This window comes from Choloepus didactylus, chromosome 4 (assembly GCF_015220235.1).
Source record: "Choloepus didactylus isolate mChoDid1 chromosome 4, mChoDid1.pri, whole genome shotgun sequence".
NCBI classification, from domain to species: Eukaryota; Metazoa; Chordata; class Mammalia; order Pilosa; family Megalonychidae; genus Choloepus; species Choloepus didactylus.
Window position 1 is genome coordinate 96,156,280 of NC_051310.1, and position 27,406 is coordinate 96,183,685.

At 38.2% G+C, this 27,406-nt stretch overlaps 2 protein-coding genes and 1 long non-coding RNA gene across 8 annotated transcripts in view; 2 read left to right on the forward strand and 1 right to left on the reverse strand.

Moving 5' to 3' along the window:
• Positions 1-143: 143 nt before the first annotated feature.
• Positions 144-27,307, reverse strand: SAXO2 (stabilizer of axonemal microtubules 2). Of its 6 annotated transcripts, XM_037833202.1 has the most exons (7): positions 27,062-27,307; positions 24,893-25,095; positions 24,380-24,465; positions 22,333-22,502; positions 20,592-20,771; positions 15,293-15,495; positions 144-1,218 (listed from the first exon to the last, which is right to left on the reverse strand). In XM_037833202.1, the coding sequence occupies exons 5-7, from the start codon at positions 20,720-20,722 to the stop codon at positions 275-277; spliced, it is 1,278 nt and encodes a 425-aa protein (XP_037689130.1). In that variant the 5' UTR covers positions 20,723-20,771; positions 22,333-22,502; positions 24,380-24,465; positions 24,893-25,095; positions 27,062-27,307; the 3' UTR covers positions 144-274. The 6 variants fall into 6 exon arrangements, with proteins under 6 accessions (XP_037689130.1, XP_037689128.1, XP_037689129.1 ...); XM_037833200.1 differs by lacking the exon at positions 22,333-22,502; XM_037833201.1 differs by lacking the exons at positions 22,333-22,502; positions 24,893-25,095.
• On the forward strand, positions 1,369-6,201 carry LOC119531681. The gene is made up of 3 exons (XR_005216379.1): positions 1,369-1,605; positions 4,448-4,533; positions 5,869-6,201. It is a non-coding gene; the product is annotated as an uncharacterized LOC119531681 (long non-coding RNA).
• EFL1 (elongation factor like GTPase 1) overlaps positions 27,257-27,406 on the forward strand; it is a 144,823-nt gene continuing 144,673 nt past the window's right edge. Inside the window, exon 1 of the mRNA XM_037833194.1 lies at positions 27,257-27,349. The gene's annotated coding sequence lies outside the window, so the exon portion shown is untranslated. The remainder of the gene's footprint in view (positions 27,350-27,406) is intronic.

A 27,406-nucleotide genomic window follows, 5' to 3' on the forward strand; every position in this document is an offset into this window, starting at 1 on the left:
GTACATTATTCATTTTTCAAAAATGCATAGTAAATCTTGGTAAAAATATCAAATAAAATAAATTTTAGGAATTTTATTTCCTATTATAAAATTTCCAATTTTCTTATCTAAAAATCTAAAATATGATTTGTTATAGCTCTCTCATAAGTGTTCTTTCCCTATCAAAATTGGTTTTGCTTTTGGAAAACCAGTATCTTGGTAGTTAGCTTCCTTTTTTTTTTTTTTATTTAATTTTGTTGAGATACTTAGCCTCCTTTTAAACATGATTTGATGATTAGAAGGCCTTCACTGCAGGAGTGATCTTGCGGAAGAATTTATGACCTTGGGAATTTGTGTTTTCAAATATATAACCCGGAGGGAAAGGATAGCTAGCTGGGCAGATTTCCTGTTTCTTTGGTGCATACTCTATAGAGTACATGGTTACATCATCAAATGGAACAGAACTCTTGAGAGCAACATTTAAAGGTTTGCAGCTCTCCCTTGGAATCAGTTCATGTGGCACATAGTGAGATCTGAAAGTGCTTAAACCATCAAATTTTCCAGATGGGTTGGGAATCTGCTGCTGCCTTTTAACAATTCCTTGACGACAACTTTCCCATGCTGGAAAATCTTCCTTTGTGGTGCTTTTTCCTTGGAAAGGAAAATTGTTACTTCTTCTAGGTGAAATTGGTCTGATGGGCACAACACGGCTGACCTGATATGGAACATAGTCGAGTTGGCTCATGCTGTTTAACTGCATGGTACCTGTAGGGGGAACATACTTTGGTACTTTCTTGACTTCAGGTGGTGAGATTTCCCATGGTTGAAAACTTTCACGGAATTCAGTGCTTCCTTCAAATGGAGCATTTTGGGTCAGTCTGGTGTATGCAGGTTTGCAGATTTTTGCAGTTTCACCAACGAGACCTTGAAAATCATACCGGTGAGTTGTGAGATTCTCAAAGGACTGGTTGGGTGGCTTGTAAACTTCTTTTGGCCTTACAAATTTGAATTCTAGCTGATGAGGTACATAATCAAGATGATGACTTGTATCACCATTAAAAGGGACTGTAGAATGTTTGACCACAAGGGAAGGTTTAAAACTTTGCCTAGGCTTTATCTCCTGAGGAATATAGTCATCCTGAAATGTAGTTGAATTTCCAAATTTCACAGTAGGGGGATGGTAAGTTTGTTCTGGTTTATAAAGCTCCCATTTTTGAACGTCCCAAGCTCTATAATCATCTTTAAAATGAAAAAAAAAAAAAGTTTATTTAAATACTAAAGAATAAATGCTATATTCTAAAAATCAACTTAATTCTTTCGTTGCCAGACACCCTCCCATTTTCTTTAGAAATCTGACCACTAGCATCAAGTTTCTGTGATTCCCCTCAGATTTGTTGTCTTTTCTTCCTTTCCTTCTGCCTATTCTTATCTCCCAGATTTAATATATGTAAGTTTTCACTTCCAGATTCATCTGATTACATAACAAGGAAAAAGCACACTTGAGCCTGATTGTTGATAGTTTTTGAGAGCCAAAAGGGCTGCGTTTTGGCTTGAGACCGAGTTTAGATTATGGTTGTGGTCCCAGGAACTGGCTGAGATTTTCACCATAACTCACAAATTACTAAGGTAAGCCATAAAACCTAGGTACCTGGCCTCAAATCAAGGGCCCTGATATATAGACAAAAGTGATGTTTGAATTACTCCTTTCTCTGGAGGGACTCCTCAAAGGAGAGAAAAATTTCACTCCATTATATTCTAGGAAGCCAACAGGACTTGTTGAGCAAAGATACAGGATAAGTTGTACTGTTTCTAAAAGATCAATGGCTTCAACTCTTCTCCTCATGAGCGGGCTTTGAAGCAGCCCCAACAGAGGGCCACTAGAATCCAGAGGCTTGAAATGAGTGCTTTCAAAAGTATTTAGAGAGTTATGTCAAGTTTAGAAGTGAACATCAGAGCTAACTTTAAGCCTGCTTCCTACAGTTTACCTAGACCATGGGTGGAAAATTGAAGTGCTTAAATGTCAAGTTAGGCTTTTTAGTTCTAGATGAGAAAGGTAGTAATCTAGAAAATACTATATAATTGACTTCATCCAAAAAGATGTATTTCTAAACACAAAAAAATAATTTATAAAATACAGATATTTGTTTCACAAGATTAAGTATTAGGGCCTGGACTAAAGTCTATGCCATGCTTACTGGAAAGGCTGAAACTCAAATGCTATGATGTGGATCCTCTTTCTAAGATGAAAATGCCTCACCCACAGACATTTCTGCCAAGATGGCCAAATTTTGGACCAAATGGTTACTCCCACCTCAATCTATTGTCATTTGGATGAGAATGAGCACCTGACCCAAGCACAGACTATCTTTAGGCTAGCAGATTTATGAAACAACATGGCAAGAAAAGATGAGCTAGGTCAAGCATATTCTTTTTCTTGTGAACCTGAAATTGAAAATAAATAGTCAAATAGAAATGGGAGCAGAATCTAAAAGGATGCCATAAAGTATAGCTATGGCAAGCTGAGGTTATACTCAAAGCAGATTTGTGAAGGAATAGAAATTATAAATAGGCAAAGGAGGTCAGTTAGTAGGGTGGAAATCAGAGCAGATGTGTAAAGGGAAGTGGAGATTCTGTGAGAGAAACCAGCAGCTTATGGTAGAGATGGAGGGAACAGCTCTTTCCTCAAGCTTCCTCTGTACCTGACAGCTTTCTATTTCCAGTTCACAGGAAGCTTTACCACAGAACCTCTTTTTCTTGAGATACCATGAAGGAATTCCTGTTCTTTTAATCTAAAGTATCAAATTATACCATTATTTTGCAGTAACTAAAAGGAAATCACAGATATTATTGCAGGTCTATAGATCCACACAATCATACAGGGAAAGCCCTTGCTACCAAACTGATGATGAGGAAAAGATGATCATTTCAAGAGAAGAACTAACCAGAAGGGAATATTTCTCCCTCACCAAACTAGCTTTTGTTTACAAAAAGGAAGCTAGAATTTGTAGACTGAGAGACAAATTTGGCAGCATACATTAGCATGAATATCACTTCCAGATAATAGCAGAAAATTGATCACCCCATAATTACACTTATGCTCATATGTCCAGAATATTTCTCAGTAGGAGTATTTATTCATCATATTCTAACAATGCCTTTAAAACATCATAATCTTTATTAAAATCCTCTGTTTTTCATGTCTTATGACACTTAATAAAAAAACATTAATGCCAACATCTCTAACAATAATACAGTCTGGTAATTTGGCAGCTTCAGCAATACCTTTGTTAGATAAGAGGTCTGTTCCTCAGCTTTCACTTCTGATTTCTAGCCTTTAAACTCTAGTTAGTTAAGTTTGCTCTCTTCTGAACAGCTGATGTGTTTGTGATGAACATTTTTCTGTACAGTTCCACTCATATTCTTAATATTTTATAAGAATAGTCAACCATTTTCTAGAGCTACTGTGAGTTCCCCTTTGAGGACAAAAGTCCTGAGTTGATTATACTAGTTCTTTTTCTTGGTACTTTGGACTCTGTTCCCTGAGGTGCTCAAGGCACCAAGGAATTGGAAACAATTTTTACAAAGTCAAGGGCTCCATCCTGGGCCTTTTCTTTCTCAGTCTATATATTATCAAACCATTCCCATGGTTTTGAATTCTACCTGTACACTGGTGACTCCAAAACTTTCCTTTGTTACTTTTGCTTTGAACCACTGATTATTTAGAAATCTGTTGTCTAATTTCCAAATATTTGGGGATTTTCCAGTTCTCTTTCTGATAATCGTGTCTAATTTAATTCCATTATGGTCAGAGAACATACTCTGTATGATTTCAATTATTTTGATTTGTTAGTTTTATGGCTTAGAATATGGTCTCTCTTGAATGTTCCATGTGAACTTGAAAAGAATGTCTTCTGTTATAGTTTACAGCAGTATTTTCTAAATTAGGTCAATTAGGTCAAGGTTATTGATGGCATTGTTCAGGTCTTTATATCCTTACTTACTTTTTGTTGACTGGTTCTATTGATTACTTAAAGAGTAGTGTTGAAATCTCCAACTTTAATTGTATATTTGTTCAGTTCTTATTTCAATACCCTAACTTTTGCTTCATCTATTTTGAAGCTCAAGTGTTAAGGCATATATATTTAGGAATTTTATCGTTAAGTAAAATGTCCCTCTTTATCCCTGGTAATATCCCTTATTCTGAAGGCTACTTTTTCTTAAATTAATAAAGTCCTCAAGCTTTCTTTTAATTAGAGTTTTCATGGTATAGGTATTTATTTTTTCCACCTTTTACTTTTAAACTATTTATAACTTTGTATTTAAAGTAGGTGTGATATAGACAGCATATACTTGGCTTTTTTTCTTCTCTATGTAATCTAACAATCTCTGTTTTAATTGGCATGTTTAGATCATTTATATTTAATGTAATTATTGATATGGTTGAATTAAAAGATTTCTTTTTTTATAGGTCTCATAATGTTTTACAATATGCTGGACTTTGTACATAAAATAACCATGGAAATTAAAATCAGTGTTATTTCCAACAGGAGACAGGTTTGTGTTTTTTTTGCTTGTTTTATGTTAGGCAAATAAGATGTGGGGCAGATCACCTCCATCCCATCAGGAATGAGCTAGGTCAACTCTCAGTGGCACCTTTATTTAAACATAGAGTTCCTCTGATTTCAAATATCTCAAAGGCAAGACCTGTTAGAGGCAAGGGTCCTCATTCCCTAGTGGGACTTAGTCTCCTAACACCTACTTCCATGTGGGATTTTTCCATGAGATCTTTCTGGTCCAATCTCCCAACACACCATGTCCTCCAAGCACTCAGTGAATATCCCACAAGGAAAAGCAGCTATGCATTTGGAACGCTTCTAGATTCCAAGTTGTCGTACCAGCCCATGTGTCAAGTGCTCTATTGGTTTCTTTTTCCCTTAGCTGAGTTCCTCTGTTTATGCCAAGCCCAGTTCTCAGCCTGGGCCTAGATATGGCAGATGCTCCCACAGAAGTCAACAGTTGGCCATCTCAGCTCACCTAGGAAGGACTCTTCCCACTCTAGAATTTTAGTTCTTTGCTTTCACAGCTGTTTGATGTTATAAAAAATAAAATTTTTACAATTTAAAAACTTATACTTTTTTTTTTTAGTTTTTTTTTTTTTCAGTAGAAGCAATGGCTCTCTGCTACCAACTATATCCTACTTCACAGTGAAAGTCTCAAAAATGTTTAGTGACTACATGAAAAATATCAGGCTCCTTAGTGTGGCAATCAAGGCTCTTCAAAATCTGGTCTCAACCTACATTTATAGAAATATACCCCAACCTTTCAGTTCTAATATCCTCTTGTCCTCACCAAGTCCACTGAAAAACCTTTTTATTTTTTGGGCTTTATGCTTTTGCTCATTTCATCCCAGCATTTGGGATAGGCTTCCTCCTTCTATGAATCAATACTGACTGGTCTCTAGAACACTTTTCCAGACTAGCCAGAAGTGATCTCTTGCCCAGTTTCAATTTCTGTAGCACTAATTGTTACACTAATTTTCTAGCAACGAACATCCCCTCTTATATCTCATTATTTATTTCCAGTAAATAAGTTAATTTTTTCATGATAATATTGCTTTTTTTTCTCAACTCAAATGTCAGGTTTCAAAATGTCAAAAACCATGTTACAATTCAGATCTCTGTATTCTCTACAACCCCTAGCACAGAGCATAACAGTTCCTAAAATGTTTTGTTATTTAACAATTCATATATCTATTTTCATAATTTACATTTTAACATAAATGAATTTCCAAACTGAGGCTGTTGGGGGCAAATACACTTCGGTCTAGAGTCATTACTTTAATAAAATAACATCTCCAAAATTTAATGTTCTCTGCTTACCACCCTGCAGGTTTTTTAAAAAATCATATCCCATTTCTCCCTTTCCTCTGTCCTCTAATTCTGAGGAGAGTGAACTTGTTCCAATTTTGACGTCTCTTCAGCTACACACCTGTCCTTAAGTGGGTATCTATAAAACCTGCAGTACAGTCATCAAAAAGAAGGATGAAATACAGCATTGGCCTTTAGTATTTCTGTTGTCTTACGCCCGAAAACCTGGACATACTTGACAGCCTCACCTGACAAGGAAAGAACAAGAGCGAGAAGGCCAGAGGGAACTCAGGAATCTTCAACCTTAGACTGTGGGAGTGGAAGTGTGAGGATCTACAGGAGGCCCAGGTAACAAGGAGCCAGAACTAGTGTTCGTGTATGTATGTATGTGTATTGTGTTGTCACTGTTCACAGTGTCAGGGGACATCAGTATTATTGAACACTTTTTTATAGATCTTGGAGAACAAAGAAAAGAAAAATTTACTCTGCTTGTATAAAAGACAAAGTACAGTGATCTTCATCATCTTCTATACTCATTTTCATAATTATGCAGTACATTATCTCCTATGCATATCACTAAATATATATCATGGTAACTATTATATGCTATATTTAATTAAAGCAATATATTTGTTCACCATATACATAGTCTTCACAAGTTGTTCCTTGTATAGCATTTTATGTGCTCACAGGTTTAAAAACAGAAGGAACGGAGGCGGGGCAAGATGGCGGACCGGTGAGCTGTATGTTTTAGTTACTCCTCCAGGAAAGCAGATAGAAAGCCAGGAACTGTGTGGACTGGACACCACAGAGCAATCTGACTTTGGGCATACTTCATACAACACTCATGAAAATGTGGAACTGCTGAGATCAGCGAAATCTGTAAGTTTTTGCGGCCAGGGGACCCGTGCCCCTCCCTGCCAGGCTCAGTCCCGTGGGATGAGGGGCTGTCAGCTCCCGGAAGGAGAAGGGAGAACTGCAGTGGCAGCCCTTATCGGAAACTCATTCTACTGATCCAAACTCCAACCATAGATAGACTGAGACCAGACACTAGAGAATATGAGAGCAGCCAGCCCAGCAGAGAGGAGACAGACAGAGAAAAAAACAGCACGAAAAACTCCAAAATAAAAGCGGAGGATTTTTGGAGTTCTGGTGAACATAGAAAGGGGAAGGGCAGAGCTCAGGCCCTCAGGCTCATAAGCAAATCCCAAAGAAAAGCTGATCTCTCTGCCCTGTGGAACTTTCCTTAATGGCCCTAATTGCTTTGTCTCTTAGCATTTCAATAACCCATTAGATCTGTGAGGAGGGCCTTTTTTTTTTTTTTTTTTTTTAATCCTTTTTCCTTTTTGTAAAACAATTACTCTAAGAAGCCCAATACAGAAAGCTTCAAAGACTTGCAATTTGGGCAGGTCAAGACAAGAGCAGAACTAAGAGAGCTCCGAGACAAAAGGCAATAATCCAGTGGCTGAGAAATTTCACTAAACACCACAACTTCCCAAGAAAGGGAGGTGTCCGCTCACAGCCATCATCCTGATGGACAGGAAACACTCCAGCCCATCGCCAGCCCCATAGCCGAGAGCTGCCCCAGACAACCCAGTGTGACGGAAGTGCTTCAAATAACAGGCACACACCACAAAACTGGGCGTGGACATTAGCCTTCCCTGCAACCTCAGCTGATTGTCTCAGAGTTGGGAAGGTGGAGCAGTGTGAATTAACAAAGCCCCATTCAGCCATCATTTCAGCAGACTGGGAGCCTCCCTACACAGCCCAGCAGCCCAGAACCGCCCTGGGGGGACGGCACTCACCTGTGACATAGCACAGTCATCCCTCAACAGAGGACCAGGGGGTGCACGGCCTGGAAGAGGGACCCACTTGCAAGTCTCAGGAGCCATACGCCAATACCAAGGACTTGTGGGTCACTGGCAGAGACAAACTGTGGCAGGACTGAACTGAAGGATTAGACTATTGCAGCAGCTTTAAAACTCCAGGATCACCAGGGAGATTTGATTGTTACAGCCACCCCCCCTCCCTGACTGCCCAGAAACACGCCCCATATACAGGGCGGGCAACACCAACTACACACGCAAGCTTGGTACACCAATTGGACCCCACAAGACTCACTCCCCCACTCACCACAAAGGCAAAGCAGGGGAGAACTGGCTTGTGGAGAACAGGTGGCTCGTGGACGCCACCTGCTGGTTAGTTAGAGAAAGTGTACTCCACGAAGCTGTAGATCTGATAAATTAGAAATAAGGACTTCAATTGGTCTACACATCCTAAAAGAACCCTATCAAGTTAAGCAAATGCCAAGAGGCCAAAAACAACAGAAAATTATAAAGCATATGAAAAAACCAGATGATATGGATAACCCAAGCCCAAGCACCCTAATCTAAAGATCAGAAGAGACACAGCACCTAGAGCAGCTACTCAAAGAACTAAAGATGAACAATGAGACCATAGTACGGAATACAAAGGATATCAAGAAGACCCTAGAAGAGCATAAAGAAGACATTGCAAGACTAAATAAAAAAATGGATGATCTTATGGAAATTAAAGAAACTGTTGACCAAATTAAAAAGATTCTGGACACTCATAGTACAAGACTAGAGGAAGTTGAACAACGAATGAGTGACCTGGAAGATGACAGAATGGAAAATGAAAGCATAAAAGAAAGAATGGGGAAAAAAATTGAAAAAATCGAAATGGACCTCAGGGATATGATAGATAATATGAAACGTCCGAATATAAGACTCATTGGTATCCCAGAAGGGGAAGAAAAGGGTAAAGGTCTAGGAAGAGTATTCAAAGAAATTGTTGGGGAAAACTTCCCAAATCTTCTAAACAACATAAATACACAAATCATAAATGCTCAGCGAACCCCAAATAGAATAAATCCAAATAAACCCACTCCGAGACATATACTGATCACACTGTCAAACACAGAAGAGAAGGAGCAAGTTCTGAAAGCAGCAAGAGAAAAGCAATTCACCACATACAAAGGAAACAGCATAAGACTAAGTAGTGACTACTCAGCAGCCACCATGGAGGCGAGAAGGCAGTGGCACGATATATTTAAAATTCTGAGTGAGAAAAATTTCCAGCCAAGAATACTTTATCCAGCAAAGCTCTCCTTCAAATTTGAGGGAGAGCTTAAATTTTTCACAGACAAACAAATGCTGAGAGAATTTGCTAACAAGAGACCTGCCCTACTGGAGATACTCAAGGGAGCCCTACAGACAGAGAAACAAAGAAAGGACAGAGAGACTTGGAGAAAGGTTCAGTACTAAAGAGATTTGGTATGGGTACAATAAAGGATATTAATAGACAGAGGGGAAAAATATGACAAACATAAACCAAAGGATAAGATGGCCGATTCAAGAAATGCCTTCACGGTTATAACGTTGAATGTAAATGGATTAAACTCCCCAATTAAGAGATATAGATTCGCAGAATGGATCAAAAAAAATGAACCATCAATATGTTGCATACAAGAGACTCATCTTAGACACAGGGACACAAAGAAACTGAAAGTGAAAGGATGGAAAAAAATATTTCATGCAAGCTACAGCCAAAAGAAAGCAGGTGTAGCAATATTAATCTCAGATAAAATAGACTTCAAATGCAGGGATGTTTTGAGAGACAAAGAAGGCCACTACATACTATTGAAAGGGGCAATTCAGCAAGAAGAAATAACAATCATAAATGTCTATGCACCCAATCAAGGTGCCACAAAGTACATGAGAGAAACACTGGCAAAACTAAAGGAAGCAATTGATGTTTCCACAATAATTGTGGGAGACTTCAACACATCACTCTCTCCTATAGATAGATCAACCAGACAGAGGACCAATAAGGAAACTGAAAACCTAAACAATCTGATAAATGAATTAGATTCAACAGACATATACAGAACATTACATCCCAAATCACCAGGATACACATACTTTTCTCGTGCTCACGGAACTTTCTCCAGAATAGATCATATGCTAGGACATAAAACAAGCCTCAGTAAATTTAAAAAGATTGAAATTATTCACAGCACATTCTCTGACCACAATGGAATACAATTAGAAGTCAATAACCATCAGAGACTTAGAAAATTCACAAATACCTAGAGGTTAAACAACAGACTCCTAAACAATCAGTGGGTTAAAGAAGAAATAGCAAGAGAAATTGCTAAATATATAGAGACGAATGAAAATGAGAACACAACATACCAAAACCTATGGGATGCAGCAAAAGCAGTGCTGAGGGGGAAATTTATAGCACTAAACGCATATATTAAAAAGGAAGAAAGAGCCACAATCAAAGAACTAATGGATCAACTGAAGAAGCTAGAAAATGAACAGCAAACCAATCCTAATCCAAGTAGAAGAAAAGAAATAAGGATTAAAACAGAAATAAATGACATAGAGAACAAAAAAACAATAGAGAGGATAAATATCACCAAAAGTTGGTTCTTTGAGAAGATCAACAAGATTGACAAGCCCCTAGCTAGACTGACAAAATCAAAAAGAGAGAAGACCCATATGAACAAAATAATGAATGAAAAAGGTGACATAACTGCAGATCCTGAAGAAATTAAAAAAATTACAAGAGGATACTATGAACAACTGTATGGCAACAAACTGGATAATGTAGAGGAAATGGACAATTTCCTGGAAACATATGAACAACCTAGACTGACCAGAGAAGAAATAGAAGACCTCAATCAACCCATCACAAGCAAAGAGATCCAATCAGTCATCAAAAATCTTCCCACAAATAAATGCCCAGGGCCAGATGGCTTCACAGGGGAATTCTACCAAACTTTCCAGAAAGAACTGACACCAATCTTACTCAAACTCTTTCAAAACATTGAAGAAAATGGAATACTACCTAACTCATTTTATGAAGCTAACATCAATCTAATACCAAAACCAGACAAAGATGCTACAAAAAAGGAAAACTACCAGCCAATCTCCCTAATGAATATAGATGCAAAAATCCTCAACAAAATACTTGCAAATCGAACCCAAAGACACATTAAAAAAATCATACACCATGACCAATTGGGGTTCATTCCAGGCATGCAAGGATGGTTCAACATAAGAAAATCAATCAATGTATTACAACACATTAAAAATTCAAAACGGAAAAATCAAATGATCATCTCAATAGATGCTGAAAAAGCATCTGACAAAATCCAACATCCCTTTTTGATAAAAACACTTCAAAAGGTAGGAATTGAAGGAAACTTCCTCAATATGATAAAGAGCATATATGAAGAACCCACAGCCAGCACAGTACTCAATGGTGAAAGACTGAAAGCCTTCCCTCTAAGATCAGGAACAAGACAAGGATGCCCGCTGTCACCACTGTTATTCAACATTGTGCTGGAAGTGCTAGCCAGGGCAATCCGGCAAGACAAAGAAATAAAAGGCATCCAAATTGGAAAAGAAGAAGTAAAACTGTCATTGTTTGCAGATGATATGATCTTATATCTGGAAAACCCTGAGAAATCGATGATACAGCTACTAGAGCTAATCAACAAATTTAGCAAAGTAGCGGGATACAAGATTAATGCACATAAGTCAGTAATGTTTCTATATGCTAGAAATGAACAAACTGAAGAGACACTCAAGAAAAAGATACCATTTTCAATAGCAACTAAAAAAATCAAGTACCTAGGAATAAACTTAACCAAAGATGTAAAAGACCTATACAAAGAAAACTACATAACTCTACTAAAAGAAATAGAAGGGGACCTTAAAAGATGGAAAAATATTCCATGTTCATGGATAGGAAGGCTAAATGTCATTAAGATGTCAATTCTACCCAAACTCATCTATAGATTCAATGCAATCCCAATCAAAATTCCAACAGCCTACTTTGCAGATTTGGAAAAGCTAGTTATCAAATTTATTTGGAAAGGGAAGATGCCTCGAATTGCTAAAGACACTCTAAAAAAGAAAAACGAAGTGGGAGGACTTACACTCCCTGACTTTGAAGCTTATTTTTAAAGCCACAGTTGTCAAAACAGCATGGTACTGGCACAAAGATAGACATATAGATCAATGGAATCGAATTGAGAATTCAGAGATAGACCCTCAGATCTATGGCCGACTGATCTTTGATAAGGCCCCCAAAGTCACTGAACTGAGTCATAATGGTCTATTCAACAAATGGGGCTGGGAGAGTTGGATATCCATATCCAAAAGAATGAAAGAGGACCCCTACCTCACCCCCTACACAAAAATTAACTCAAAATGGACCAAAGATCTCAATATAAAAGAAAGTACCATAAAACTCCTAGAAGATAATGTAGGAAAACATCTTCAAGACCTTGTATTAGGCAGCCACTTCCTAGACTTTACACCCAAAGCACAAGCAACAAAAGAAAAGATAGATAAATGGGAACTCCTCAAGCTTAGAAGTTTCTGCACCTCAAAGGAATTTCTCAAAAAGGTAAAGAGGCAGCGAACTCAATGGGAAAAAATTTTTGGAAACCATGTATCTGACAAAAGACTGCATATATAAAGAAATCCTACAACTCAATGACAATAGTACAGACAGCCCAATTATAAAATGGGCAAAAGATATGAAAGCACAGTTCTCTGAAGAGGAAATACAAATGGCCAAGAAACACATGAAAAATTGTTCAGCTTCACTAGCTATTAGAGAGATGCAAAGTAAGACCACAATGAGATACCATCTAACACCTATTAGAGTGGCTGCCATTAAACAAACAGGAAACTACAAATGCTGGAGGGGATGTGGAGAAATTGGAACTCTTATTCATTGTTGGTGGGACTGTATAATGGTTCAGCCACTCTGGAAGTCAGTCTGGCAGTTCCTTAGAAAACTAGAAATAGAGTTACCATTCGATCCAGCGATTGCACTTCTCGGTATATACCCGGAAGATCGGAAAGCAGTGACACGAACAGATATCTGCACGCCAATGTTCATAGCAGCATTATTCACAATTGCCAAGAGATGGAAACAACCCAAATGTCCTTCAACAGATGAGTGGATAAATAAAATGTGGTATATACACACAATGGAATACTACACGGCAGTAAGAAGGAACGACCTCATGAAACATATGACAACATGGATGAACCTTGAAGACATAATGCTGAGCGAAATAAGCCAGGCACAAAAAGAGAAATATTATATGCTACCACTAATGTGAACTTTGAAAAATGTAAAACAAATGGTTTATAATGTAGAATGTAGGGGAACTAGCAATAGAGAGCAATTAAGGAAGGGGGAACAATAATCCAAGAAGAACAGATAAGCTATTTAACGTTCTGGGGATGCCCAGGAATGACTATGGTCTGTTAATTTCTGATGGATATAGTAGGAGCAAGTTCACAGAAATGTTGCTATATTATGTAACTTTCTTGGGGTAAAGTAGGAACAGATTGGAAGTAAAGCAGTTATCTTAGGTTAGTTGTCTTTTTCTTACTCCCTTGTTATGGTTTCTTTGAAATGTTCTTTTATTGTATGTTTTTCTTTTTTTTTTTTTATTTTATTTCTTTTTTCCATACAGTTGATTTAAAAAGGAAAAAAAGGTTAAAAAAAAAAAAAAAAAAAAAAGAAAAACAAGGAAAAAAAGATGTAGTGCCCCCTTGAGGAGCCTGTGGAGAATGTAGGGGTATTGGTCTACCCCACCTCGATGGTTGCTAACATGACCACAGACATAGGGAACTGGTGGTTTGATGGGTTGAGCCCTCTACCGTAGGTTTTACCCTTGGGAAGACGGTTGCTGCAAAGGAGAGGCTAGGCCTCCCTATAATTGTGCCTAAGAGCCTCCCTCCGAATGCCTCTTTGTTGCTCAGATGTGGCCCTCTCTCTCTAGCTAAGCCAACTTGAAAGGTGAAATCACTGCCCTCCCCTCTACGTGGGATCAGACACCCAGGGGAGTGAATCTCCCTGGCAACTTGGAATATGACTCCCGGGGAGGAATGTAGACCTGGCATCGTGGGACAGAGAACATCTTCTTGACCAAAAGGGGGACGTGAAGGGAAATGAAATAAGCTTCAGTGGCAGAGAGATTCCAAAAGGAGCCGAGAGGTCACTCTGGTGGGCACTCTTACGCACAATTTAGACAAACCTTTTTAGGTTCTAAAGAATTGGGGTAGCTGGTGGTGGATACCTGAAACTATCAAACTACAACCCAGAACCCATGAATCTCGAAGACAATTGTATAAAAATGTAGCTTATGAGGGGTGACAATGGGATTGGGAAAACCATAAGGACCACACTCCACTTTGTCTAGTTTATGGATGGATGAGTAGAAAAATAGGGGAAGGAAACAAACAAACAGACAAAGGTACCCAGTGTTCTTTTTCACTTCAATTGCTCTTTTTCACTTTAATTATTATTATTATTATTTGTGTGTCTGTGCTAATGAAGGTGTCAGGGATTGATTTAGGTGATGAATGTACAACTATGTAATGGTACTGTGAACAATCGAATGTACGATTTGTTTTGTATGATTGCGTGGTATGTGAATATATCTCAATAAAATGAAGATTAAAGAAAAAACAAAACAAAACAGAAGGAACAGAGTTCCTCTCTTCCCTACAGGGCAGGTATACAGATCATAGTACATTGATAACATGGATTTTACCCATTGAACTGGTAAGTGTGAAATTTAAAGAAAAAGTATGCATTCAGCTATTACCTAATTAATGTATAAATCATTACTTTTATTGTGGATGGCATTACTCTTTCAAAAGGGTTTTATGTTAGGACATACCCACTCAGCTATACCACATAATTAATGGAAAAAATTTAGGTCTATATATGCAATTACATTATTAATAAAAGGTAATATAGAAATAATAGCTACTAGCCAGATAGCCTATTTTTAAGAGAACAACAACAACAAAACAACTCTTCTGAGTCAGTTACTTGTAGGGAGAAGGAAGAGTAAGTCTGTCATTGAGTAGATAAGACTATTTTATTCTGAGGTTCAGTATCAGGATATATTCTCCATCCTAGTCTTTATTAGTATAAAGGCAATATTTTGGTTCTCCACCTCTTTTGTTCATAATTTGGAAGGACAAGGGTGCTATTTATTTGATATTCTCAAAGACCCCAGTACTCTCAGAGTTTCAACTTATTCGGGGTGAGAGGAGAGGGACAGTGCCAACTAAATGTTACTTGTGACAAATGTGACATAATGCTTGTTCAATGACATATTTTGTTACATGACTTGAGATATAGAAAACTAATCAAGTGGCTGGGTTTTGACAGGAATCCACATCTCTTAAATTTTAATCAGGCAAATGGTCTTTTCTTCACTATACAGTATTATTTTGACTAAAGAGAAAAAAGTTATTTCCCAAGCCATGGGGCCAAGTTTAGCAACACACCAAATTATGATTTGGTATGAGATGTAAAAGCTGGAGTAAGTTTTGGTTTTTTTGGCTCCTTCATTTTTGAAATGGAGTTACCTTTATAGGTTGGGACAGTGTTCAACTTTCCTTTTTTAACTTCTTGTCTCTCCAGAGGCCGGACTATTGCCACAGGCTGTACTTTATAAGAATTAAAATCCTGTTTGTAGGTAGTGCCAAGATCAATCTCCCCATGATTTGGTTTATACTCTTCTGGTACATGGCGAGGCTGTTTCACTATTTCATAAGGACGATAATCTGACCTGAAATATATAAATTTGAAACTCAGCCACAGAGGTTCTTTTATTTCTAATTATTCCAATGCAGTACTGAAAATCTCAAGTTTTTTTTTTAACTTGGAAAGTCTGAGAGGATATTCACCTGGTGAAAGATGATAAACTACTTGAAAGTAGCTGCATTCCTTCATATGGTCCTATCCATACTTTAAGAAAAGTAAATATGTCAAAAATCCTAGTTTTCAAGGCTTCGTTACAATGACTCCTCAGTTAACTGGATATTAAGTAAATACAATCCTCCGCTAATTGAATTTGTTTCTACTCTGAAAGGAAATCTCAGGTTAAAGGCTTGATGATCATGAAACTCTCTATATCTCCTGGGTCCACTTTGTCAAAATCCTATTTATTCTACTCAAAGACTCTAGTACATTAGTAAGGCACACTTTCTTCTTATTGAAGTCTTACTGTCTTCCTGCTCATTGTTAAATAATCAGTAACTCTGGTTTTTAGATGTAAATCACACCTGTAGCATGGATATGAATCTTATTCATCTTTGGTTCCCCCAGGAGCCCTTGGCATGGATTGGAGTCACATGGTAATCCAGCCATCCTGGGTATCATACACCACTATGTAGTTTTGTGGACAATGAGGTAATCCACTGGAGTGGAGAAGACCACAGACTCAGACTTGATCAGACTGCCTGGCAAATTCTGGCTGTCATTCATTAGCTGTGTGACTTTGGTAAATTTATTTAACCTATCTATGCTCGTTTCCTCATATATAAAATGGGACCATAATATCATCTACCTCACAGAGTTGTTTTAAGGATTAAGTGGATACACACCACATCACACTCACATATACCCAGAAGAGTACTTAGTAAAGGCAACATGTTAGTTTTTACTGTTATTACTCCAAATCTTCGCAGAATGTTTTTTCTTCTGGACTCTATTGGTTGTATCACTCATTTTATGATTCAAACTATCTCGTATTAATCAATATTTGTTTTATATGTCTGTAAGCACACAAGCACATACCACAAACTCACTGAATCCCTCCTCCTATTCATAACTTAACTTCCTATACATTTTGTCTCCACTTCCTCACCTCCTATTCCTTCTTCAACCCACTTAAATCTAATTTCCAGCAAAGATACTTGCCTAACACAGCACTAAGGCTGATGATGACTTCCATATAATTAAATCAGGCATTTTATTCCTCATCTTACTTGACCTCTCAAACAGTAATTGATATTATTCACTCCATTTCCAGGAAATTCTCTCTTCCTGCCTTGCTGATTATTTCTTATTGGTCTCTTAGGCATCTTCATCCTGTCTACTCAGCCATTAAAATGTTGATGTTCCTTAAGACTTGGACCTATATACCTTCCTCTTCTCATCCTGAAGATAAAGTTCACTTCTGAGGATAATTCCTCTACTCCGACAGCTTCACTTACTGTCTATATAGAAATGACTCAAATTTACCTCTCAGCCCAGATTTCTTCTACAATGGCCTCTTGGATATTCAAGGGCACCTCAAAACCCAACATGCCTCACCTCAAACTCACTGTTTTCCCCCAACAAATCTGTCCCTTTTCGCTTGTTCCCTATCTTAGTAAATGGCATCACCATTTCTTCAGCTGCACAAGTTAGAAACTTAGGACTCACCCTCATACCTTACCTTCTTCCCATATCCAATCCATCAATGCCTGTCGATTCTGTCTCCTAAATATCTCTCAAATCTAACCACCTTTCTCCATTTCTGTCACCACCACAATATTCCAAGTTTTCGTAATAGTTCACTCAAATCCCACTTCGATAGCTTCCTAAACTCATTTACCTGCATCTACTTTGGTCCTCTCTCCAATCCTCTCCAAACTGCACCCAAGTTAATACTTTAATGTGTAAATCTGATCAAGTCATTCTTGCCCCATTTCTCTAAGCCCCTTCCCATGTCTCCCTCACCCTCAAAAAGGAAAGAAATCTTTGATGGCTTCTTATTGGATAAGGATACAGAAAAATAACTGAGTATGGCCCATAGGGGCCTGCCTGGCTTCCTTCACTAGCACTTCTCGCTTTCTCTGGTCCAGCATTTGGGTTAGCCTTCTTTGAGACTTACCTACTTTCCATAGTCCTTCCTAAAACATGCTGCACTCTGCCTGGAATGTACTGCTCCCTCCTCCTCTTAATCCAGTTAATTACTTCACATTCTTCAGGTCTTAGCCCATTTATCACATTTCCCTTATAAAGTCGTAACTCTTATTTTGCTCTCAAGGTACTTACGTCTATCCTTCATAGGTTTTATCACTGTTGGTAATTTTATATGTATTTTGCATTATGGTTTTGATCGTCACCTCCATTAGATGTAAACTCTGTAAGCACAGAGGTGATTACTGTTTGTTTACTGTTGTATCCAAGGTGCCTAGCATAGTGCCTAACACTTAAAAATGACCAATAAATACTTATTTAATGAGTGAATAGTAGTGGAAATCACATACCTCTGCTTTTCAAGGCTTCTGAGTGGTTCTTTTTTCTTCCCAATTAACAGCTAGAGGGGAATAGGCTAAAATGCTATCAAGGAATGGAAGAAATCAAGAAGAGAAGGACAGAGAAAGCTCAGGAGTCTCAATTTCTCTGCTTAGATTACAGGCTAGAAAGTAAACCTAAAGCAACTTTCTATGGAGAAGTAGTAAAGGGCGAATGCTGTGTTCTTCATCTGATACATCCCTAAACATAATCCTCCTCTTTCAGGGCAGACTTCCTGCCAACTTTGGCAGTCATTTCACAGTACTGTGCTGTATTACTGTAATGCTATAATGCATCAAAAGTCTTGCACAAGTCCAGACGTGCTCTTTACACAGACTTCCTGTATTAATGAAAAGTCTAGAATGACATCTTATTCTGTGAATGTATTACACTCCTTTGTTTGTACAGGTCAATCAACTTTCTGCTGCCTAGTCAACGTGGTCAACATGAAGGAGTCAAGCAAGAGTTCTAAACCTTAGGATGTTGCTTTTAGAAATACTGCTAGTTCCCCAGTAAGAATACAAAGGAAGGATCCAGAGTCAGTTACTAAGTGGAGAGAAGGAGATATAAGAACTGGAATTTTTAGTTTAATTGGAGTATTGGGACCTTTTGGGATTTGGAACTTTTCCTTAAGGGCAATTTAAATCAGCTGAGAAAACTGAGAATTGAAAAACAATTGCCTTTTTAAGAAAGATGTGGCAGGTTAAATTTTCCTGATTTCAACATTTGGAATCAGTTACAAACAAAAATTTTACTCAACAAATATGAATGTTGTGAAATTTATTTCACATCTCCAGTTTGAACCATTAAGGCATAAAGAAAAAAGGTGAATAAAAAGGAGCAACCATTCCCATTTGCTCTATCTCATCCAATTGTTTAATTTCTTCATCTCATTCACTATCATCTATAGTTATCTTGTTTATCTGACATTTTGTTTCTGGACTAACCTCCCCCCACAAATTGTAAACAACAATAAGGCAAAGTCCTTCTCTGTTTTATGCTCCATGTCACCCCCAATGAACAATTCAGTTCCTGCCCCATTGCAATAAATCTGTGGCAACAGGATCACCAGCAATGCTCGTTAAACATGCAGATTCCATTATCTACTAAATGATTAATAAATGACTATTAGTAAACTGTCATTCCATTATCTACTAATGGAGCTAGCTCTGGAATCTACAATTTAACAATCTTTCTAAATGATTCTAAAGCACACCAAAGTATGAGGACTCTGGAATATCTTCAGATTTGTGGAGGCTCTGCACACCTATAGCAGTAAGTGGAGTCACTAAAGCATTATTACTGCAAGGGATGTCTGAAATCAAATAATCATTGAAGTGTTGGGTTAAAGGTTTGAAAATCTCTACCTTTGCTATGTAAGTAGAATGAGATCTATCTGAAACAAAACGGAAATAGAGAACACTAAAAATAAAAGCTATAGAATATTTTTATAACTTAAAATTACAGACATCTGATGTATGAGTTCCTTGAAAGCAGGAATCTCAACTTTCTGATCTTTTGTAAAAATACTTGCTGCTTAAGATTGTACCTTGAATATAGTATGCATGCTAACCATCTAAATAAAAGAAAAAAATACCTAAAGGAATTAACCCATCAAGTTGACAAAGATACAAAATGATTAAAAAAGATAAATTCAGATGAAAACTTCAGGCTTTGGAGGATTTTTTTTTTTGTTCATCACCCACTGAAAAAGTATTAGTGCCTACTATGTGTTAGAAGGCATTGTACTATGTTCCTGGAAATAAAATGCTGAGTTAAGACTAGACATAGTTCCTGCCTTCACAGAGTGCAGAGGTAAATCTAATGATAAATAATAGGAAGGTGCTTTGAGAGCTTATATAGGAGAATTTCACCTAGCCTGAAAAGAGAAGGCTCTTTGGAGGAAGTGTCAAGTGAGTTGAGATCTTCAGATTGAAGGGGATGGGAAAATTCCAGGCAGGGAAAATAGTATTTTGAAAGGCTCTGTGGGAAGAGAAACAGGGCACTTCCAAGGAAAAGAAAAAAAGTCATAGTAGAAGGGAAGATAAGAGAGTACAAAGGGCATTGGGGTGAAATTAAACTAGAGAAGCAAGCAGGGACCAAACCATGTAGAGATTTTGGTAAGGACTTTGGTCTATGCTAAGCACAGTGGGGAAGTTTAAGAGTAATTTAAGCAGGGAGGTGTTAAGATTTGATTTGCATTATGAAAAGACCACTTTCACAAACAGGTGAGAGAAGCAAAAAACTAGAATAGATAACGGATATGACAATTAGGAATCTACCAAACCTGTCTAGGTATTGGTGACCATGGAAAGTAGATAAATATGAGAAATCTTAGGAGGCACCAAAAAAAAAAAAAAAAATCAACAGAACTTTTAATTTCTTTTTCTCACTTTTTGTCAGTGTAACTTAATTATCTTTCTAGGTTTTTTTTGTTTTGTTTTGTTTTTTTAACAAGTTGTAGCTCCACCAGTTACTTGTGTCTTGGATTGGTTCGACTTAAATCAACTAACAAGTTCAGTTCAAATGATTAGAAAACCCTAGTAAGACCAGAAGATTCAGAGGAAAATATATAGCAAATAGATGCTGCATATTTACTTAAATGTTGTTATTCCTTCCATTTTACCACGGCAAGCTTGAAATTCTTGCTTGGGTTTAAGACTCTGAGGTGGCTGAACATTGCCATACACAGGATATTTTTCCAAATATTCAGTTGTGGGACAAGGCATGCCAGAATTTTCATAAATCTTTGTGGTTCCATGTGGACAACGATGTTGCCTGTGCAAACATAAATAAACTGAAAGATTATTTTCACTTTCCACAAACATTTTGTCTGATAATTGCATTTTAATCAGAGACCTCCAATAAATGCAGAATCTCTACATTTTAAAGCAGCTTTACATAAAAAAAATCCATTTACTCTGCAATGCTGTTTACCAAATAATTGAGTAAACTATGGTATATGCTCACATGGTGGAAGCCCAGGCTTTATTCTAACAATAATTTATTGCATCCGTCATTATAGAAGTTAAAAATCTAACAAATGAATTTCCCAGACCTTTTGCCTCAAGGTTCCACACACAATTTAGGATTCACCTCTTAGATGTTCTTACATGAAACTTTGGGAACGGTTACACAACATACATTTTGTCTGCATGGAGTATGATAGTTGTTATCCTAGTGTCCTGATTTGCAGAGTGGCTTCCTGACTTGGCAGCTTCCTGATTGTGGAACAGGCAGTGGCACCCTTGGCAGCCCAGTTCTACAGTGAGATTTTAGGGGCATTTTTTCATTGTTTCTTCAGTTCTTGCAACAATTCTGTGAGCTATATATGTACTCCTTAATAAATCCCTTCATGCCTCAACTAACTCGAGTAGACTATGTTGTCCATACTAAGAACCTTGATCTATATACCAAATAAGCTAATTGCATGAAGCTGTTAAAGAAAATGGGGTAGATCTTTGTGCATGGCCACTGGAAAATGGTGAGACTGTAAATAGTGATAAAGCAGGTTGTAGAACAGTATGTACAAAATGATTTCTTTTTTAAAAAAGAGTATGTGTATGTAAAACAAGTCTGAAAGAACTTTTGTTATCTGTGGGGAAAACAATTATGGAGGATTTTCACTATATTATACATATTTTTATTGAATTTTTATAATATACCTCATGTGTTATTTACTTTCTAATTAGAAAAAAAACAAAACCTCTTAAAAAACAAAACAAACAAAAAACCCAAACAAATTTTAAAAAGCAAAATCACATCTTGTACCGGTTTGTATATATTATGTCCCCCAGAAAAAGCCATGTTCTCTGATGCAATCTTGTGGGGGCAGACATATTAGTGGGGATTAAGTTGGAACGTTTGGATTAGGTTGTTTCCATGGAAATGTGCCCCACCCAACTGTGGGTGATAACTCTGACTGGATAATTTCCATGGAGGTGTGGCCCTGCCCATTCAGCATGGGCCTTGATTAGTTTACCGGAGCACTATATAAGTTCAGACAGCAGGAGCAAGCTTTGCTGCAGCCAAGAGGGACACTTTGAAGAACACACGGAAGCTGAGAGAGTAGCTGCAGATGAGAGACAGTTTGAAGAAAGCCGTTGAAAGCAGACTCTTGCTCCAGAGAAGCTACAACAGTACAAATGCCCCAAGAGCAACTGAGAGTGACATTTTGAAGAGGCGTGGTGGCCTAGAGAGGAGCGCTCTGGGAGAAAGCCATTTTGAAATGCAACCTGGGAGCAAGCAGACACCAGGCACATGCCTTCTCAGCTAACAGGAGTTTTCTAGACACCATTGGCCATCCTCCAGTGAAGGTACCCGATTGTTGATGACTTACCTTGGACCTTTGTAACAGCCAATCCATTTCTGGTGTTTTGCATTCCGGCAACATTAGCAAACTGGAACACATCATTTTGATGTACAAGCTTGATCTCTCAAGTCTGGTACCATTTGAGGACCCTAGGCTATGTGGTATGTATTGATGATAAAAGTCAGGTAAAGCTGGACCTGAAGAAAATACATATGTTCTGCATACGAATTGGAACCAACTAAGATACCTGGAATCAATGCACCACTAAGAAGAAGATAACAGAAATAAGCTTCTTTGCATGGAGGTTGCCAGACAGCACAAGGGATTATAGTAATGGAAGAGTGAGGAGCTGGTGCCATAGGATAGCCCAGAAACGTCAACGTCAGGGGAGTCAAGCAATTTAGGAATCTCGGTTGAAAATGAAATATATGGGAAAGTGCTGAAGTGATTTAATGACACACATGATACATGACTCTTGGCAAAAGTACCAAGAGTACCAAGGTCACACCTAGAGGTTCTGATATAGCTGCACTGAGTTCCAAGAATTGAGTCAAAGCTTTGGAATTTACCACTGTTTTTAGCCTTTAGTTTTATTTTCCATCAAAGTTATACATTCACATTATAACAAATCAAATAAGCTGAAGAATTTATAAAGGAAAGCAGAAGCTTCCTGTCCTAACATATCCCATCCCCAGAAGCAACCTTTCTATTTCTGCTTTTTAGTTTTTCTGGAGACTACATCTGTAACACTTGTTTATAAACTTTGAACATTTTGATTTATCAGCTTAAGATACTGTCAAATCCTAACATAAAAAATAAAGACTTAGCTAATTTATACCACTCACCTGCATGTCCCACTATTTTACAGTCATTCATTCATTCAGCAAATATTTAATGAGCAGCAACTATACAAAGATATTGGAACACAGTAGTTTCCTTGGTGTTCCCAATATCTTTGTCCAGGTATCTTAGTTGGTTCCAATTTGTAACCACCTTGTTGAGCTAAACGGGATGGGGGTATGGTAGTTTGGAGCTGTTATGTACCCCAGAAAAGGCCATGTTCTTTTTAATCTCTTCTTGTGGGGACAGACCTATTATGGGTGGAAACGTTTGATTAAGTTGTTTCGATTGAGATGTGACCCAGCCCATTCAAGGTTGGTCTTAATCCTTTACTGGAGTCTTTTATGAGAGGATAAAAGGCAGAGACCTTTGGAGAGAGCTTAGAGAGAGAAATGCCCCAGAGATGCTAAGAGAGAACCCACAGATGCTCAGAGAGAAAGCCACTGGAATCTGAAGCTGAAAGCAATGAAACCCGGGAGCGAAGGACCAGAAAATGCCAGCCATGTGCCTTGCTCTTTAACAGAGGAACTCCAGATGCCAGCAGCCTTTCTTCAGGGAAGGTATCCTTTTGTTGATGCCTTAATTTGGACATTTTCACAGCCTTAGAATTGTAACTAGTAACTTCATAAATCCCCATTGTTAAAAGCCGACCCATTTCTGGTATACTGTATTCTGGCAGCATTAGCAAACTGAAACAGAGGGTGTTAAGAAGACAATGAACAAATACATTTTAAAAATATATAGTATAGCAGATAAGGATTAAGTGCAATGGGGAAAAAAATGAAGCAGGTAGGATTGAGAGTGGGGGGTTGGGAAGCAAGGTTGCCATTTTAGATATGGTGACATTTGAGCAAAGATATGAAGGATTTTTCATTTTATATATATATATCTTGATTATATTTGCATTTTAAAATCATACATTTTAACCGTTTTTTATTCCATCAACTTTAGACAGCATTTTGGGACACCCCACTTTGCAAGATGAGCATATCAGCACCTCAGAACTGTTCTTTGACTTTTCTACTTTGTAGGAAGAAGAAAAGTATTGGCTCCTAAAAACTTTTCTTCAATTTTCTACCTCCCTTTCACATCCCACTTCTTGTCAGATATACTTTTATATTTACTATATATTACAAAAGTTGTTCAGATCCTGTCCTTTAATAAAACTAAACTGCCATGCTTTGTATCCAGGTTTGTTTTTTTCAAAGTTGTAAAGACAGTTTGCTATGTTTACATTAAAACTATAATATACAGTTTAATTCTGGGGCACTTGATGTGCAGGGATTGTCTTTTCTTCTCCGTGGGTTCAACATCATGATCCTAAGGGCATAAGAGGAAAAAGGTTCCTAGCCTTAATATTAAGTAAATCATCTCTTTCACTCTATCAATTATTAATACTTTAAATCATTTTAAATTTTACTTTATTTTTAAACCACAGTGTTTTTTTGTAGTTTCTTATTTTCCTTTGGTTTCTAGAACTTTTAATTCCCCTTTTATTATTTCTGTTTCACATGCACTCAAGATTTTCAACCTCTTTAGTATACAATCTATGAGTCCTACGTTTCCATGGTAGGCTTCCACAATTAGGAGTCTTAGCTTTTAATTTCGTTAAAATAGTAGTCAGTCCTTCCCAACCCCCCTTAGGGACAGGTGTCAACTGCCTGTGCTTTGGATGGTGGGGGCAGATATATATATCCTACCCTTCCACACATGAACCTGTAAATTTAGTCCAAAGTGTCTTTCTCACCCTATTTGGCAGACATGCTCCCAGGTCTACTTCAGAACATCTGCTTCAGTATATCTTTTTCCATTTCAGCTGTCAAAGTGTTCCTATCACCTTCCTCTTCCAAAAATGTGTTGAAATCTCATGTTAGTAATTCCTTCTCCCATTCTTTTTAATAATATAGGTTTATTTCTACCTGGATTTCTATATTTTTATTTCAGTAGGTCCTAGGAAAGGAATGAAGAAAAATTCTCTTCTTATTTGGCATCATGAACTTGCGATGCTTTCAAACATCACTTTGTCTCTCTCTTCCCACTTCCAAATCTTACCCAAACATTCTGACCATGTTTCCTGAAAAAGCTGGTTACTGAGGTCATTAAGCCTCAATTTTTTCTAGCATCCCCCAACTTTATTTTCCAATATAACATAACCCCACCACAGTTTAATTCACACAAGCAATTGCTTATAAACGCTGCAGAGAAAAAAATGTTAGAGATGAATGGTTGCTTTGATCTATATAGTGAAAGAAATAGACATGTGATAATATTTATTTACATAGTATGAAGAAAAGATTCAAACAGCAAGCTGAAAAGGTAGCAAAAACAGGTCAAAATTTCCCTAACAATCTTGATTCTCCTAGAGAGAGGCAATTTATTGAACTATTAACCAGTTTGTTATCCCTGTATTTTTCCCCTCCTTTATTTCAAGCAGTAAGTTAAGATCTTTATATTTCCTTCTTGCAGGGCTTTTGGCAGGGCAGAGAATAGAAGCTGCTTGTAGTCAACATATTTCCCTATCTTTTTTAAAAAACAGTTCACAAAAGAGATGATATCAGGGGTCCCTAAGGGGGAGATGAAACAGTTGTTGTTCAGGGTTACAAGAGGAAAGAGACGGTGTTTGACTGAAAAACAAGAAGAGGGAAAGATTCACCCAGTGAGAGGGAGGTAAAAATGAGGAGGAATGGGCTCTGAGAAGAGTGGGAAACCTTTGCTCCACTCTGTATCAGTGTCCCAGGAGGTGGTAAGATCTCAAAAGCTTTGGCTGAATGGGGCAGTTAGGGAAGCTGGACTCTGCTATAGCAGCTTTCAGTTTTGCCAAAGATTCTTATACCTCAAGCATTAACCTGAAGCCAGCAAAGGCACCACCCATTAAGGGACTATTTGAACTGGAACAAGGGATATTTCGGTGGCTAGCATTACTGATGTTCAAAGTCCAGAGGTTTCCTTTTCCCCTGCCAGTGTCTCAGCTTCCTGGATCATTTTACTGCTTGGAGAAAGGGGAGTCCCTGACATAATGAATACTGAATTCCCTGACCGCTGGATGGGAAAGGAACTTGGGCTGGATATAAATTAATTTAAAGATTAGAAAAAATTTTAAAAAAAATTTTGCACACCTGAGTTTGTGGATACATATTTCAAACATTAATTTATCATTTAAACAACACCTAATTACAAAGAATCCTTATTATGAGACTAGGGGAGGGAACTGCTCTCCATCAAAATGCAAGTATTTTTCCTTTGGAGGGTGCAGTTACAGGAGATTGCAAATACTAAGGGACTGACATATTCATAATATTTAATTGCAAAAATATCTAATCCTTGGGTCAACAGTGAAGCTGAGGAAAGAGAAGACTGTTGATAAGTGGTGAGAGATTGTTAGGCGGGACTCATAGACCAATTCTGGGTTTCAAGGTGGGAACTATCATCTCTCCACTGAGGCAGATCCCAAAGGAGTGCTCCTGGGATGGGAATGGGAATATAATCGGGCTGGAAGGATGGAAAACTGGAGATGAAAGAAAGGGTAGCACGGGTTGCAAACACATGTCCATTCTTTTTCTTCTTCAACTTTTTTTAAATTGTGTGGAGCATACGCTCTGCCAGTCGGATCAGATCCCACCACTTACCAGCCTTACACCCGGCCGCCGCTTCGTAAGTATTATCTCCCTGGCATTTCAGCTTGCACCCCTGGATAGTGACTCTCAGGGACTACATGGTAGAAACGTTTTACCACCCGGTAGATAATGGGTGCGAAGCGAGCATTCGTGGACCAGGAAAACTAAGGACGTCGCTGATACTTCCTCCTTTCATCTCCTGGAGTTGCCACTACCAGGGTTCCCTATGGAACCGGCTCCGTCCACCGAGGCCCCAGCTCGGCTCCCATACCCTAGTCGCCACCACAACAGCCGTTCCTTACCCGCAGATACAAATCTGACACAGACAACAGGTCCTCATCTTCAACGCTTGCAGAGATTTCTTCACGACCTCTCAGCACGGGAGACTTCTGCTGTTCCCGAGCGCAGGCCGTGGTCAAGGCAACCTAGGGTTCCCAGTGACGGACGCAAGGCCGACTTCCGGTGGCGTCAGAGGCGCGCGTGGGTCAAAGGGCACGCTCCGCTAGTCCCCTCCCCCTCGTGCCTACAGACGAGCGTGGTTTGACCGGGAGCTGAGAATCGGAGCTGGGCAGCTCGGACGGCCGCAGCTGGTGAGTATGGCTCGCACTGCGGGCTGGTGTCCTCTTGGGCCCCGTGTCTGAGTGGTG

Bases quoted from the DNA above. Each gene is read 5' to 3' on its own strand.
- SAXO2 (XM_037833199.1), bottom strand. From the start codon at position 27,099: ATGAGGACCTGTTGTCTGTGTCAGATTTGTATCTGCGG. The intron at 20,772-27,061 runs GTAAGGAACGGC...ATGTTTGCACAG, and splicing joins TGTCAGATTTGTATCTGCGG to GCAACATCGTTGTCCACATG. The intron at 15,496-20,591 runs GTAAATATGCAG...TATATATTTCAG, and splicing joins GAAGGAATAACAACATTTAA to GTCAGATTATCGTCCTTATG.